Consider the following 17,892-nt stretch of genomic DNA (forward strand, 5'->3'; position numbering starts at 1 on the left):
TTTGTTGTCCTTGTTTAACATTGTTGTTGTTGTTGTTATAGATGTCATTGTTGTTGGATATGAGAGAGAGAAATGGAGCGAGGAGGGAGAGACAGAGAGGGGGAGAGAAAGACAGACACCTGCAGACCAGCTTCACCATTTGTAAAGCGACGCCCCTGCAGGTGGGGAGCTGGGGGCTCAAATCTGGGTCCTCATACCTGGTTCTTGCACTTCACGCCATATGTGCTTAACCCGCTACCGCCCGACCCGCATGTATAGTACTTTATGTGTAACATTTATAAGCACACAGTCCTACACCTTGCCAACTGATGTCATTTTTCTAATATTTTTAATCTTTCTTACAACTTTTTTTTGTGTTTCTCATTCTTACCATATCCTGAGGTTCTTTAATTTGATGTTTGTGTTCAAGTACTCTTGTTGCTGTAGTTTATATCTGTTAGCAAATTATCTGCATTCCTCAGAAAGACAACTACGGTATGGTTTTACTCATGTACAATATAAAGAACTAAAACACACAACTTCATTTGTTAAACATATCAGACCATAGGCTGGAGAGAGAGCATAGTGGCTATGCAAAATGACTTTTATGCTTGAGGTCCTGAGGTCTTAGGTTCAACCCCCAATACCACCATAAACCAAAGCTGAGTGGGGAGGGGTGTGTGTGTGTGTGTGTGTGTGTGTGTGTGTGTGTGTGTGTCCGTGTCCGTCCTGTACCCTTTCACTGAAATAAAGAATTTGTTTTCTTTTCTCTTTTGCCTCCAGGGTTATTGCTGCAGCTCCATGCCAGCACTAAGAATCCATTGCTCCTGGTGGCCATTTTTTCCATTTTATTGCACAGAACAGAGAGAAATTGAGAGGGGAGGGGCAGTAGAAAGGGAGAAACAGAGAGACACCTGCAGACCTGCTTTGCTGCTTGTGAAGCATCCCCCCTGTGGGTGGGAAGCCAGTGACTCGAACCCAGATCCTTGTGTGGGTCCTTGCTTACTAGTACTATGTACACTCAACTGGGTATGCCATCTCCCAGCCCCTGAAATGAAACACTTTTTAAAATATAGAAAACGGTCAGTAAGACTTTGTGAAACTATAGTATTTTTTTTTTGGGGGGGGGGACTGTGAGGGGCACAGAACTGTGGTGATGCGTGCAGTGTGGAACTATGCCCCTGTCATCTTACAACCCTGTAAATTATTGTTATATCACTAACAAAATAAAAGCTGATTTCTAAAAATACATACCAAATATATTTTAATTGGGTTTTTAAACACCTGATAATATGGTTTTTAAAATATTGAAAGTATTTTTTTATTTTCCCTTTTGTTACCCTTTTTTTATTGTTGTTGTAGTTATTGTTGTTACTGATGCCATCGTTGTTGGATAGGACAGAGAGAAACGGAGAGAGGAGAGGAAGACATAGAAGGGGAGAGAAACATAGACACCTGCAGACCTGCATCACCGCCTGTGAAGCGACTCCCCTGCGTGTGGGAAGCCAGGGCTCGAACCGGGATCCGTACGCTGGTCCTTGCACTTCGTGCCATGTGTGTTTAACCCGCTGTGCTACCACCCGACTCCTGAGAAGAATTTTTATCACAGGACAGTATATATCACTGTACCAGTTAGACTTTTTTGTAGATAAATTGCTACCATAAATTTCTCTGTAGCACTAACATGTTTTCTTTTCCCAAGTTTAATACTTGATAATAATGCCTATTACCATTTGTATCCTAATTTTGTAGACTTTTTCCACTTTTAATACTTAATATTCAATTAAAGTTGAATTAAATATTTAAAAATTACCTCTCTTCTCCCCATCTCTGTAAAGATTTATTTACATATTGATTCATTTCCAGATACCAACAGCATACTGACTTCTTTCCTACTACTCTATTTTGCAGTTTGTAGTGAAATTAATAAGCTTTTTATGTGTTTCTGTACAAATAGATTTGTTTAATGTTATGATCAAATTATTCTTGATTATGTAGCAATTCAAAACACTTAGCAGTTTCAACTCTGGATGCCGTTACCTATTCATACTCTGTTCATACATGATATCAATGAAAGCAAAAATAATTATGACTTTTGGACAGAATTTTACCCACATACTCATTCATTCAACACAGAGTTATTATTTGCCACTTCTCAATGCCTGGCCCTGCTCTAAATACCTGAGGTACTTCATTGTTCCAAACAAGGCCTTGTTCTCTTAAGCATTTTTAGCCATGATGAATTATCAGCTTAGTCTTGAAAGAATTGTACTAGTTTTAAGATAGTAGAGAAGAAATACTATTAGAATATACTGGAAATAAAAAAGTGTAAGTCAGCTAAGTACCATTTGTTTGTTTTCTTGTTTTATGAGTGGTTTTAGATAAAAGATAATGAAACTCTCCACGTGTTTTTTCTTTTTTTATTTATGATTAAGAGTAGGTTATAAATTCCAAGATCATAGTTTGTAGTTCCATGCCACGCCTATCACCAGAGTTCTCACAAGTGTTAGAAACAGTTTGCTTGCTTTTCTCTTTCTTTCTTTCTTTCTTTCTTTCTTTCTTTCTTTCTTTCTTTCTTTCTTTTTCAAAGTTCATGTTTATCAAGTTTCTAGATTCCACATATGGGTGAGACCATCTGGTAGTTGTCTTTCATCTCTTTAATTATTTCACTAAGCATAATCATCTCCAGTTCCATCCATTTTTTTTCTCAAAGAACAGAAAATCATCTTTTTATTGTAGCGTAGTATTCCATGGGATATATATCCCATAACTTCTTTGTCCAGCCATCTGTTGATGGCACTTAGGCTGTGTTTGAGTGTGCACTAGATACAGGCCTAAGAGTCATATCACCGAATCATAAGGTAATTCCATTTTTATTTAAGGACTGCTCATACAGTCTTACAAAGAGGCTGCCCCAGTTAGCTTTTCCCCCAGCAGCTAGTAGAGTTTCCTTTCTCCTTGACCTCTTTGGCACCTGTCATGTCCTGGTGAGTTTATATAAGGCAGTCTTTCAGGTATAAGATGGAATCTCAATGTAGTTTTAATCTGCACTTCTCCAGCCAGAAGTGAAGTGGAGCATTTCTACATTTATCTGTAGGCCATGTGCATCTCTTCTCTACTCTTTATTAGAAAACTGTTGAAGTTCTCTGGCCCACTTTTTTATCGGGTTCTTTTTGCCTCTTTTGTAGATCTATACCAATTCTGTAAAGATGTTTCTATCAGTTGCTTGTCTGATGTGTGATGTACAAATATCTTCCCCCACTTAACATGTTGCTTGGTCATCATTTCTGTACTTGTGTGGAAACTTTTTTTAAAAAAACAAATTTCTTTTTTTTTTTAAAGATTTTATTTATTTATGAGAAAGATAGGAGGAGAGAGAAAGAATCAGACATCACTGTGACACATGTGCTGCCAGGGATAGAACTCAGGACCTCATGCTTGAGAGTCCAAAGCTTTATCACTGCGTCACCTCCTGGACCACGTAGAAACTTTTTACTTTTCATGTAATACTATTTATTTACTTTTCTTTGCCGATGCCCAAAGAATTGAGTTTCCTGTTGTTGTTGTTGTTGTTGGTGGTGGTGGTGGTGGTGGTGGTGGTGGTGGAGGTGGTGGTGGAGGTGGTGGTTAGGACAGAGAAAAATGGAGAGAGGAGGGGACAGAGAGGGGGAGAGAAAGACACCTGCAGACCTGTCTGACTGCTTGTGAAGCAAAAACCCGAAGTTGGGGAGCTTGGGACTTGAACCGGGATCCTTATGCCGGTCTTGGCAAGGATTGAGTTTCCAAATTCATCTTTGATATGAAAATCCTGCAAAGTTTCACTGACATTTTCTTCGTAAATTTTTGAGTTTCTGGTCTGTATTCTAAATCTTTAATCCATTTTGATTTGATCTTAGTGTATGATATTAAGGGTCTAGTTTCACTTTTTTTAAAGTGTTTTTTTTTAATGCAGATGAATACTCTCAACTGATATCAACTGTAAATATATATAGTTATTACCTCTTTAAAGGTTCTATAAATTGGTTATTTTAAATTTTTAACAAACACATTTCAACCTTATATAAACTGGTGATATCTTATTAGCTATAGTTGACCAAAGCATATGGTGCCTGAATGTTAAAAATTATGAAATACAGGAGTCGGGTGGTAGCGCAGTGGGCTAACCACATGTGGCGCAAAGCGCAAGGACTGGCATAGGGATCCCGGTTCAAGTCCCCGGCTCCCCACCTGCAGGGGGGTCACTTCACAGGCGGTGAAGTAGGTCTGCAGGTGTCTATCTTTCTCTCCCCCTTTCTGTCTTCCCCGCCTCTCTCCATTTCTCTCTGTCCTATCCAACAACGACATCAATAACAACAACAATAATAACTACAACAACAATAAAAAAACAAGGACAACAAAAGGGAAAATAAATAAATATTAAAAAAATTTTTTTTAATTATGAAATACTAGAAAATCAACAACAACAAAAAATCTTCTTTTAAAACTTGAGAGATAAATCAAAATATCTGTTGTCTCTGGCACATGAGGTATCAGAGATCAAACCTGGAGCTACAGGCTTGCAAGACCAGTGCTTTATTTCCTCGACCCATTGACTTGTCTTTGTGTTTCCTGTTTGTTTGTTTTCTGACAGCGTGGCCAAGTTATATATTTATATATATATTCCCAAGCTGTTTTGCACAAGGGAAAGATCCATTTAACAGAATGGGACTAAATTAAAAATCTGGGTCATTAGTGTTTGTCTCTTTCCTAAGTTTATACCTATTGAGAAAAAGAAATGATAAAAGTTCATCTTGTGTTGCTTGTTTCTATATTGTAAAATACGGGAGTATATGAAGTGGTTTTTTATGCTATGTTGCTTGTAAAGATGCAAGATAGATTTTCTTTTCCCCTCTGGCATTTGCATCTTAGATAAATTCTCAGTGTGTTTTATAGTGTAGTGAAAACCATTTTCTTTGAGTATACACACACAAAGATTTCCAGTAGTCAGCTGTTAATATACACTGTCTGAGGCTAATAGATTGGGCAGAGTGCTATAGCTGTTTGAGTGAAATATAGCGCTTTTGAGACCGGCTAATACATTTAACTATCATAATATGAGCAGTGGGTTTTCTGATTATTTTTATTGCAAACATTATCACTCTGCAATTTTCTTACAATGTGTTGGCAGTAATCCACTCTAAGCTCCAGCTTAAATATTTATTGGCTGTAGCAACCACGGTGTTATGTTTAAAAGGTACATTAAAAATAGCTTTGTGGCATTCTGTTACTTACTGAATAACATGCCCTGGATTAAGATTTATCTCAGCTTTACAGTAATGTGCCACATTTCACTATGACAGTAAGGTTCTAAAAAAAATACAAAGTCTGCATCCCTAAATGATACAGTTATGCATCAGTTCTGCCAAAATAGCCAGCAACATAAGTTAAAAAAAAAATTCTTAGTACAAATAGGCATTCCAAAATGATTTCCCCTCATGAGTAAAAAAGAAAGAAAGAAAGAAAGAAAGAAAGAAAGAAAGAAAGAAAGATAGATCTCTCATATACTGTCTTGTCTCCTTATATATAGTGTGTAACATTTTTTATAATTTCTCTCTTGTAGTACATAGTGCACAAACATCTATTAACTAGATAATTGAAAGACTTAAAAATGTACTACTGGGGCTAAGTGGTGGCACACATGGTTGAGCACACACGTTACAGTGCCCAGAGACCCAAGTTCAAGCCACTGTTCCTTACCTGCAGGGAGAAAGCTTCGTGAGTGGTGAAGCAGAGCTACAGGTGTCTCTGTCTCTCTGTCTCCCCTTCCCTCTTGATTTCTGGCTGTCTCTATCCAATAAACAGATAAAGATAATAAGAATCTACTACTGAATTCAGGAAACATTTCAACATTGGATATGTGTTCAAACAGATAGTTACAATTGAGATTTTTTTTTAAAAAGTCTGAAGAAAATTCTACTAGAATGACTTTGTTAGCTCCAGTTTCCCTTTGTGTCTTACCTAAAGCAGCCATTTTCCATTCCTTTAAAAAGAAAGCATTTACAGGGAGAATGCTAGCTTATTAAAAGGTCTTTTATCATGATAAATTATTCTCTCATTTGCATATCAAGATTCATAGATTACAGTCAACACTATTCTGTATCTTGAAAATAGTTTTGATTTTTGTGTCTACCGTTATTTGCCTAGGCCGCCTTCTCTTTGTAGTTGGTATTTTGTGGTAGGTGGAATTGATAAGTTAGTCTTTCTAATTGGGAAAAAAAAAAGATTGCTATTTAAATTGGGTCTGTCATTTGTATCCCTACCCATCGTTTTAAACTCGTTTATAACTGATTTTAACTGTTATGACTCATAAATAAGTACCATGAAGTAAAGGTGACAGGGAAGGCGGCAGTAGGAGTATATGGCCAACTCCGCACGTTGTACTTGCACTGCTGGACAGAGTGCTCACATTGAACTCTGCAGTGTAAATATCCTTGATCCTATCTTACCAAGTAACGAGCTCAGAGATAAAGATAAATAAATCTAAATACATGACCTGAGGCGTAGGAGCTGCGTTAAATGAAGCGGCTTTCTTGGTCTCCTACTCACTCCTTTGATAAAGGATGTTGTTCCGCCATATGGTCATGGAAATGACAGAACACTCAGTGCAGCTGTTTATAATCACAGATTTCTGCTCGTAACTACAGGGAGGAAGACCCTGCACGCCAGGTGAGAGAGTCTCCTGGGAGTTGTGTATGTTCCTGCAGTGAACAGCCAGAAGCTGTAGGGTAGACCTTCTAGTATTACTAGTTCCCGTAGAAGGATATGATTGGCTGGTCTGATTATTATTTTAAAGCAGATTATGAAGTAGAGCCTGCTAGTCAAGAGTAAACAGAAATCACCACTAGGCACTTTTTAGGAAAGAAACTAGGTCCTCATTTAACCATCATTTATCTATAAAAACAGAGTGTTGGGAGGGGGGGAAGGGGGGCACCTTATGACTAGACTATTCAAGATAATCTTGATTTTATCAGACATCAGATAATCTTTACCCTTAATTTTAGATCCTGTACCAAAGTGACTAACCTGGAATTCTTTATTTTTAATATTTTATTTATTTGTTTGTTTATGTATTTGATACAGAAAGAGAGAAATCAAAAGGAAAGAGGGAGATAGAGGCAGAGAGAGAAAGACAACTATAATACTACTTCATGGCTTGTGAAGCATTTCCCCCTGCAGATGGTAAGCAGGGGCTCAAACACACACCTCCTGGCCCCCTGGAATTCTTATTGTAGAGTTCCTAACTATAGACCTATATTTATACTGCTGTTCTTTTTTATTATTTATTTTCCCTTTTGTTGCCCTTATTTTATCGTTGTTGTAGTTATTATTGATGTCATCGTTGTTGGATAGGACAGAGAGAAATGGAGAGAGGAGGGGAAGACAGAGAGGGGGAGAGAAAGACAGACACCTACAGACCTGTTTCACCGCCTGTGAAGCGACTCCCCTGCAGGTGAGGAGCCGGGGGCTCGAACCGGGATCCTTACCTGGTTCCTTGCGCTTTGTGCCACATGCGCTTAACCTGCTGCGCTACTGCCCCACCCCCTACTGCTATTCGATGGCATCTCTGCCAGTTGCTAGGATCACATGTTATCATTTTATTAGTAATTAAGTACTGTTCTTTTTCTGGTTTTTGCTGGTTTTTAACTATTGATTGCTTTTGAATCCACAAACTCTAAAGCCTTTTATATTCTCAAGGAGCTAAAGCACTCTCAGTTGACAAATAATTTGAAGATTTGTATTCCTTTTGAAAGAAATCTGAGTATTTGTGGTCCGGAGGTGGCACCAGTGAATGAAGCATTTGACTCTCAAGTGTGAGGTCCTGAGTTCTATTCCTGGCAGCCCATGGTCTTTCTCTTGTCCTATCTCTTTTTAAAAAAATTTAATCTTTTTTAATTTTAGTCTTTTTATTTGCTTATTTATTATTGGATAGAAACAGAGAAATTGAGAGAGGAGGCAGAAATAGCGAAGGAGACAGAGAGACATCCTTAGCCTTGCTTCAACACTCATGAAGCCTTCTGACTGCAAGTGGGGACCAAGGGCTTGAACCCAGGGTCCCTCTTCCCATCTTCATGAATAAATAAATAAAATTTTTTTAAAAAAAATCTTGAGGGAGGTGGGTTAAGCACAGGCAGTGCAAAGCACAAGGACTAGAGTAGGGATCCCAGTTTGAGCCCCCGGCTCCCCACCTGCAGGGGGGTCGCTTCACAAGCAGTGAAGCAGGTCTGCATGTGTCTTTCTCTCCCTTTCTCTGTCTTCCCCTCCTCTCTCCATTTCTCTTTGTCCTATCCAACTACAACATCAATAACAACAATGATAATAACCACAACGATGATAACACAAGCAGGGCAACAAAAGAGGGGGGAAAAAAGCCTCCAGGAGCAGTGGATTTGTGGTGCAGGCACTGAGCCCCAGCAATAACTCTGGAGGCAAAAAAAACAAATACAAATAAAAAATAAATCTGAATATAATTTCCAGTTCTCTCTTAATTTAGAGTTTCCTTCCTTATGGAGAAAACATTTTTTGTTCTTCCTTCCCACAATAAAATCTTGTTTTTTCCGTGTTCTACGTGGTTGTTATTTGGACCACTGGACTTTCCACAGCCATATATCTCACATCATAAGAAAACTGGGGTGCATCTATTCTCCACTGGGATCTCTTACATTAAACCTTTTCATCCACACACAATTATGCTTCATTTTTTCATTTGATCAAGAAATTCTTTACAAGTGTCATACTATATATAGGTTAGATGCTTTAAGAGTTATCAAAAATACATAAAAGATGGTTTCAGCCTTTAAGACTGTTCCTGTGAAGAACAAGAAATCCGATGTTGTCACATAAAAGTAAATCAGCCGGGTAGGGGTAGATAGCATAATGGTTATGCAAAGAGACTGTCATGCCTGAGGCTCCAAAGTCCCAGGTTCAATCCCCTACACCACCATAAGCCAGAGCTGAGCAGTGCTCTGGTGTTAAAAAAAAAAAAAAAAAAAAGTAAATCAGCCTGGGGCCCGTGATGGCACAATCAGTTGAGCACATAGGTCGCCATGCACAAGGACCCAGATTCAGGCCCCAGGTCCTCACCTGCAGGAGGGTGGCTTCACAGTGGGGAAGCAGGGAAATATATTTTAAAAAGTGTGCCCGGGTGGTGGCACACCTGGTTGAGTGCAAATGTTACAAAGTGCAAGGGTAGGGTTCGAGCTTCTGGCTGCAAAATAGTATGGTGAATCAGAAGGAAAGAATTGGAAAGGGGAAATATGAATACATTTCTAGAAACATACCACCTGCCACGCCTAACCCAAGAGTAGGTAGATAGCTTGCTCAACAAGCCAATTACTAGGATAGAAGTCGAATCAGTCATAAGAATAATCTTCCCAAGACTAAAAAGCCCAGACCTAGACAGCTTTACTAGTGAATTCTGTAAGACCTTCAAAGAAGAATGAACACCTAGTCTCCTTGAGTTCTTCCAGAATATTGAGTGAGCCGAGCACTCAAATACATGTTCTATGAGTTGAACATCACTTTGATCCCCAAAACATGAAGGATTCTACCAGAAAATAAAATTACAGACCTGTATTCCTAATGAACATTGATACAAAGGTCCTGAATTAATCAAAATGCAACATCTCAAGAGAATAGCCACCAACACCAAGTGGGGTTCTTCCCTGGGAAGCAGGGCTGGCTCAATACCCACAAGTCAACCAATCAGTGCAACTCATCAACAAAAGAAAGGTAAAAATCACATGGTCATAACAGTTGATGTCAAAAAGCCATTTGACAAGCTACAACGCCCATTTTTGATAAAGACCCTTCAGAAACTGGGAATAGAGGAACCATTCCTCAACATAATGAAGACCATTTATGACAGATGCGCAGCTAACATTCTCAATGGGGAAAAGCTGAGAACTTCCTCCCCTAAAGTTGGGAACCAGGAAGGATGCCCACCTTTCCAGTTATTCAACATAGTCCTTAGATCCTTGACGCTACAGACAAGAAAGAGGTCCCCACCTGCAGGGGGAAACTTCATGAGTGGTAAAGCAGGGCTGCTGTCTCTTCCCCTCTCTATCTCCCACTCTCCTCTAAATTTCTCTCCGCCTCTATCCAATAATAAATAAATTTAAAAGCCATATATATGCCTTTCTCCAGGCCAAACCATGGCAGGCAGGTGTGGCAAACAGAGAAAGCTAGATTTCAGTCCTTAATGCAACAGGCACTTTGGGCAGAGGGAACCCAGCTTTGGCTATACTTACAGTGATATGAGTTTTATAAACAATGATTTAATCTTACAGTTTAGGACAGCACTTACATAGTTTTCCATATTGCCCTATTTTTAGCGCTATAAGTTGAAAAATATAGGAAATCTTTGACTATGGCAAAATGAATATCAAATTAATATTCAGAAGAAGAAATTTCTACTTTTAAAGTTGTAATTTTTAAATTTTTTAATATTTATTTATTCCCTTTTGTTGCACTTGTTGTTTTACTGTTGTAGTTATTGCTGTTTTTGATGTCATCATTGTTGGATAGGACAGAGAGAAATGGAGAGAGGAGGGGAAGACAGAGAGGAGGAGAGAAAGACAGACACCTGCAGACCTGCTTCACTGCCTGTGAAGCGACTCCCCTGCAGGTGGGGAGCCGGGGACTCGAACCGGGATCCTTACGCCGGTCCTTGCGCTTTGTACCACATACACTTAACTCGCTGTGTATGCCCAACTCCCTAAAATTGTATTTAAGGCAGTCTTTTTTCTGATAGATAATCCTATTATGAAAAGTTTCTAATCTGAATATTAGGGTGTCTCTGGGCAGACAGGAAGTTTAGCAAAATTTAATTTTGATTGAGTGTCTGGGTCATTGACCTCATAATCTTTTCAGAATGGAGCTATGGGCAGGAAGCATTCCAGTCCCACTTCTGGGAACTGCGGCCAGCTCCTGAAAGGCCTGCCTGTCAGATGTTTGATCTGTCTTCGGGAACGTTCTTGTTCGACCACACACTCAGGAACCACTCTTTCATACTGTGTCATGATTTTAACTTCTACAACCTTGTCAGCATCAGCTCAACCTAGTTTCCCCACTATAATTAAGATTTTGAGTGCATTTAGGAATAAGAAAATAAGTCCTTTTGGGGAAAATTTTTTATCATTTTATTGGGAAAATAATGGTTTGCAGGACAGTTGTTGGCAAATTGATAAAACCCCTTTTCTCCTCCTGCTGTATGTCTGTTACCACTCCCACCGGCACACACAAATCTTTCTCCATCGACTTGCTCTGGGTCACCAAGGCCTCTCTTCCTGCCCCAGACTCCCTTCCTCCCTGCAGTCCGCTGCTTTGCTCCACTGCACACCCAGTCTGGGTTTCACCGTGTGTTTTTGACGGAAGACTTGATGAGTGGCCGAGCGTCAGTGTCCTCATAGGAAACAAAGAGCCTGCAGTTTCAACTGTTTGGACTCTGAGTACTCCCTGGCTGTTTGAAATGTACTTCTCTTGTGAACTGGGTAGTTTATAGCTCATATTAAAATGTATGGACTGATTGTGTATAAAATAGTTTGTTTCCTTTCTTCATTCCCCAGCCACATTGTGGAGTAGACAGAGAAATGCAGACCTCTAAATTGCCTTTTGGGAGAATAGGCATTTATAAGAGGTTAGAAAGGAAATCTACATCTTAAGATATTAGGAAATAAGCCATTAAAACCAAGTTCTGTGGTGCCTAGTGCCAAAATACCTTTTAAGTATACAACTCCTATTTACTTCTTGCATCTTTGTAGAATTCACCAGAAACCTAAATTTCCTATGTGCTTCAGTATTTTCCAGTATTTATTATTACCCACGCAGAAAAATTCAGTGTTAAGCAGAATTGAACCTCTTACAAGACTTCAGCATGTCAGTAGAAATATTCCATTTTAATCATATTGCAGTGGAAATCATCAAAGACTCGTTGAGAACAGTTTGTGAATGAAAGGATTTATGAAGAATTTTTATTGTTGGCCATGTTTTTCCATATCAATGAACTGCTTACTTGGACTCTTAATATTGGCTTAAATAAAACAGTTTTTCTTCTTTTGACCTTTTCTTCACTGCTGATTAGTCCCAAATTACAGAATGGTTAAGAGAAGGAAAGGAATGGAATTCAAACATTTGCTTCTCGCTTTCAGCTCCAACTTGACAAGTTTGGATGTGGGGAGATGAGATGCTGTGGAACTTGGTGAGGTTTTGTTTCCTGCACAGCCCACTACTGATACTTGGGCAGCAATCATTCCTATTTTTGTCTTCATTAGAAAACCATTACCTAGGGCAATCTGATCTTTTCAGTCTGTGAGTAGATCTAAGACTAACAGTTCTAGAATGCTGCAGATTATTTTTCCTGGGAGATTTGACAGGCAAGTAGAATCAGTCATGCATCGTGGTTAACCAGTTCTAATAGTTTATTGCATAGAACCCTGTTTTGAATTAACTAAACGATCCAGTAAGCAGTGTTTTTAATATCTCAAAAAGGGGAAAATTCCAAGCTGGCTAACAATGAAATTTCCCATTTTTCACTGGCAGGAACCCCAGCCCCATCATGGGGAAGGTCCCACCAGTGCGAAGGCCCCACATGCGATTCCCTCCCCTAGTGAGGGAATGTAGCCCTGAAGAGGAGCACTCCTGCCCACTCAGCCTACTGCTGCCACTGCTTCCCTGCCACGTGAGTACAGCAATGGCTTTGAGGACCACAGAAATTTGAGTGTTCCTTTCCCCCCCATGATATTGTGCCAGGGAATGAACTCAGAGCCTCACACATCCAGATTCAGTTCTTTATTTTATTTGGAGAGGAGAGACAGGAAGAGAGTGCGAGGAAATACATTACCAGGCCAGCACCTGTGGGGCTCCGTGTCTCTAGTTCCCTCATGTCACCTGGGGTCTGGCAGAACTCATCCTGCTGTACAAGTGGGGCCTCTCAGCAGCCGGAGTGGAGCTGTTTGTTTGTTTTGATTTCATTTGCCCGGTGGGAAAGTGGCCAGAACTTCTTCATCCTCTTAAACATTTCAGTCAGAGAGATACTATAAGCCTCCTTTTATCCCTTTACCCTTTTTTTTTTCCAATTAAAATCAAAAGAATTTATTTAGGTAAAAGGTTATTTATAGTTAGTTATACTTCAGGTAGGTGTAGTTAGTGAAACAATCTATTGCTTTCTTAGAGTGGTACTGTTAAATTCAACTTTCTGTAATGACATGAATAGTCTGTATCTGCATTTTCCAGTATATGTGTTGCTGACCACATGTGACTACTGAGTATTTGAAATATAGTACAGCTGAGAGGTTTTTTTTATTATTTTTTTATTTCTTTATTTATTATATAGACAGCCAAAAATTGAGAGGAAAGGGAGAGATAAAGAGAGAAAGAGAAGTATCTGCAGTACTGCTTCACCACTCATGAAGCTTTCCCCCTACAGGTGAGGACCAGGGGCTTGAACCCAGGTCCTTGCACACTGTGACATGTGCTCAACCAGGTGTGCTACCACCTGCCCCCCCAACTACAAGATTTAATTTTTTGGGCAGGGGAGACAGCATAATGGTTATGCAAATAGACTCTCATGCCTGAGGCCCCTAAATCCCAGGTTCAATCCCCTGCACCACCATAAGCCAGAGCTGAGCAGTGCTCTGGTGTTTCTCTCTGTCTCTCTCCCTCTGTTTCTCTCTCTCTCTCTCTCTCTCTGAATCTCTCTCAAAAATAAAATAAATAAAAATATTTTTTAAAAAAAGATTTAATTTTTTAATTTTGTTTAAATTCCGTTCTCCAGATAAAACTCGTGTCTACTGAAGTGGATCCTGAATGTTTACATTCAACGCTGTATGCCTAAGATAACCAGCTGTTTTGAGCATTTCTAGATATACCTATTATCCTTATTTCTTTACTAACCCAGAAAAGTTTGTCTATTATTTTATTGATTACTATAAATATGGCTCTCTAGTCGTGAGAGGATAAAAGTTCTCATTTCAAAACTTAGCCTGTATTATCCTACTATAGTTTTATTTGTTTATTTATATATATGTGTTTATTTTAAATGGAGACAGATTGAGAAGGAAGTGATAGAATGGGAGAGAGAGACACCTACCACATTGCTTCATCACTCATGAAATTTCAACCCTTGCAGGTGGGTACTGAGGACTTGAACTCAAGCCCTCACATATTGTAATATCTGCTCAACCTGGTGCACCTTTATATTAAGAAAATGTATTCTGTGGGCTCAGATCCTGGAACATGATGGCAGAGGAGGACCTAATGGGTGTTGAATTGCTATGTGGAAAACTGGGAAATGTACAGACTACTGTGTTTTACTGTCGACTGTAAACCATTAGTCCCCCAAGAAAGAAATTTTTAAAAAGAAATGTATTCTAGCTTAAAGTTATGAAGCACCATTTACATCTCTCAGCTTTGTTTTCTTTCTACATGTTTAATTTGCAACTTGAATGTATATGTAAAAGTAATTATACAATTTGAAACAACTTTTCCATTTTACTCCTTTTTAATGAGCCTATAAAACATTCTACATTAGTTATTAAACATTAAATTTAGCACTCAAACACAGAACCTACAGATTTTAAAGTTTGGTTCGAGTAAGTGGATTAATGAAGGTACAGGTCAGTTACATCTGTTGTTTTAACAGCTAGGAGTAAATGTTGTACTATTGGGCAATTACCAAGATTTTTCTTACATCATAACCTATTTAATTAATAAGGTGATTGTGGAGGGGGGTGTGTTTTCTTACGCCATGACCTGTCTAGTCAATAAGGTGATTGTGGAGGGGGGTGTGTTTTCTTACACCATGACCTGTCTAGTCAATAAGGTGATTGTGGAGAGGGTGTGTTTTCTTACGCCATGACCTGTCTAGTCAATAAGGTGATTGTGGAGAGGGTGTGTTTTCTTACGCCATGACCTGTCTAGTCAATAAGGTGATTGTGGAGGGGGTGTGTTTTCTTACGCCATGACCTGTCTAGTCAATAAGGTGATTGTGGAGGGGGTGTGTTTTCTTACGCCATGACCTGTCTAGTCAATAAGGTGATTGTGGAGGGGGTGTGTTTTCTTACGCCATGACCTGTCTAGTCAATAAGGTGATTGTGTGTTGTAGAGCCAGATGTTGTAGTGTGCGGGCCGCAGAGAAGAAAGAGAGAGGGTCCGGAGCGAAGAGGAAACACAAATCTTTATTCGCGCTGGCACCTCAGAGTTGGGTGTTAGAGAAGCAGGTTGGGCCACGTGGAGGTAGAGAAAATGGCCACCTCACGCAGTAACCTTTCCTGCGTCTGAACACCAGAGTGGAGCGCCGGCAAGAGAGCGAGGTGCGGAAAATGAAGGGTTTTTATAGGAGTAGCTTTCGCGAGAATGGGAAGGGGGAGGAGTAACCATAGCACTCCAGGATAGGATGATAACTCTCGTGAGAATGGGAGGGGGGAGGAGTAACCAGAGCACTCCAGGGTAGGATGATAACTCTCGTGAGAATGGGAGGGGGGAGGAGTAACCAGAGCACTCCAGATATCGCGGGGATATAGACAATGTCCTGAGGGCACAACATGGCTGAACAGGCACTCCGAGAATGTCCCAACTCTCGAGGGAACTAGCAGTAGCCTGAGGGGACAACATGGCAGATGTGACTGCATTGGCACAATTTCCCAGCAATTGTGGAGGGGGGGGTGTGTTTTCTTACACCATATCCTGTCTAGTCAATAAGGTGATTTTGGAGGGGTGTATTTGGAGACTCACTGTACAGTCTTTGAAAATGTTCTGTAAATCTAAAATGATCCTAATTTTTTTACTTAAAAAATTGCCCATATCCTAGACCTCGAATAAATCCCTTCCTCCATTGGTACTGGTCATCTCTATTAGGAACAACACAATACACCCCTTTGTGGGCCCTTGTAGGACCTTGCCCTCAATGTGGATCACTAATGGTAGCTAATGTTCCATCCTCTGAAGGGAGACTGGACAACATGCTCTATGCTACACCTGAGGAAGATGGGTCCTGAAATGGGGGCAACTTGGGATGTTCCTACTCATGACCATAGAATGTGAGCTCAGATCTACAGGGATGCAGAGGTCACACAGGCTCCTAAGCTGAATATGGGCCCCAGATCAGATCAAGTCAATGGGGTCAACAATATTTTACACCTTTCCCATATTTGGGAGTTACTCTCTTCCCTGATCCAGCTTTCTGGTCCTTTTCCCATCCATAACATCATCACCCCAGACAATAGCTTGAATCCACCTGCATATCAGATGTCAGGCTCAGAAAAAAAGAAAAGAAAAAAAAAACAGTATACTCGTGGGCCCTTTGGAATATAACTCTAAAATAGGCCTATTAACTATCTACAAAAATAGAGGACCCCCCCCCCAAACTCTTCATCTGAACTATTCCAGCCTATAGGTTCATGATTAGTCAACAGCTTGTTTGGCTTTGTATGTTAACTCTCTTTTCAGCCACAAGGTTCCAGATGCTAGCATGATACCAAACAGACTTACCTGGACAGACAACCCCACCAATGTGTCCTGGAGCCCCGCTTCCCCAGAGCCCTGCCCTACCAGGGAAAGAGAGAAACAGGCTGGGAGTATGGATCAACCTGTCAACGCCCATGTTCAGCGGGGAAGCAATTACAGAAGCCAGACCTTCCACCTTCTGCACCCCACAATGACCCTGGGTCCATACTCCCAGAGGGGTAAAGAATAGGAAAGCTGTCAGGGGAGGAGATGGGATACGGAGATCTGGTGGTGGGAATTGTGCAAAGCTGTAACCTTCTTATCCTATGGTTTTTGTCAGTGTTTCCTTTTTATAAATAAAAATTGTTAACAATTATAATCTTTAAAACAATGCCCACATCAAATTTTGTCATTAATATTCACTCACTTTTGTATGCTTCCAAAATGAAGTTGAATAGTAGTAGGTATTACTTAGTAAGTACCTTTACATGGCATCTTCAAAAGTTACCTTACAGGTAAGAAGTCATTCAGGTTTATGTAACTTGTCAGTGATAGAACCAATACACCAAGTAACTTTGTGAGGTGTCTTGATTATGCAATAAAAGATCTTCTCTGTCTCTTGTCAGTGTAACAGGAGAGACTTTCCACTGTAAGAGATGCAAAACAAAGTAATAACCTAGTAATGAATTACTTTCATAGCTTCAAAAATATAGAACATGTCTTTTTCCTGTCACAGTGATTCAGATTTTACTCTTGCGCAGTAGTTTAATTAATTTTATGGGTGAAGAATAGTTTACATTATCTTGCCAAGAAATATCTGTTAGTAGAACTTTAAATATATTCTTTATTAAGATAGTGACTAAGATGAAAAATAGCATATTTAAGGAATAGGGGAATGGATAGTACAGACAGTTTCATAAGACTATGTTTTTAAAGAACGTATTGTAACGTGGTATAATTTTTTTGAAATCAGTGTTTTTTTATCTTAGCTTATTGTAGTGCTTTGTTTTACCTTACGCTTGCTAATCTCATCCTTTCTGAGCACTAAATTATAGATAGTTCATTGTTTAACTTTAAATATGGAAATATTGCTGGTGAATTTTGTAACATTTTTGAGGTATTTCATGTGACTTCAAAGTGTTTGTGAATTTTATAATTCACAAAGTAATACTAATGTTCACAGAAAACCAGTAAGAGAGGTCCTTTCACTTCAGTTTTATACAGATTGTGAAACTGAAGCTTTCACAGCAATGATTTGTAAAAGGGTAGAACCAGCATAAGAGGATTAAACTTAATGTCTGTGCCCTACAGTATGCTGTCTCTGTTAGCCTATGCAAAAATAGTTTCAAGACTATGAAGCATATACTTGTTCCCCAAAGTTGCTTTCTTGAAATGTGAACCATATTCAGGAGAACTGGAGAACCACTGTAAATA

The 17,892-nt window shown here is 39.5% G+C and overlaps 1 protein-coding gene across 3 annotated transcripts in view; it reads left to right on the forward strand.

The window, feature by feature from the left end:
- The window catches only part of UBE2E2 (ubiquitin conjugating enzyme E2 E2), a 273,738-nt gene that overhangs the window by 160,520 nt on the left and 95,326 nt on the right, over positions 1-17,892 (forward strand). For 2 of the 3 annotated variants that reach the window (XM_060180881.1, XM_060180880.1), the window contains exon 4: positions 12,556-12,694. The exons of the other annotated variant lie outside the window; for it this stretch is intronic. In XM_060180881.1, coding sequence (XP_060036864.1) covers positions 12,556-12,694 — 139 coding nt within the window. The remainder of the gene's footprint in view (positions 1-12,555; positions 12,695-17,892) is intronic. 3 annotated transcript variants of the gene reach the window in all.

The sequence above is a fragment of the Erinaceus europaeus genome, chromosome 21, assembly GCF_950295315.1.
Source record: "Erinaceus europaeus chromosome 21, mEriEur2.1, whole genome shotgun sequence".
In the NCBI taxonomy this organism is placed as follows: Eukaryota; Metazoa; Chordata; class Mammalia; order Eulipotyphla; family Erinaceidae; genus Erinaceus; species Erinaceus europaeus.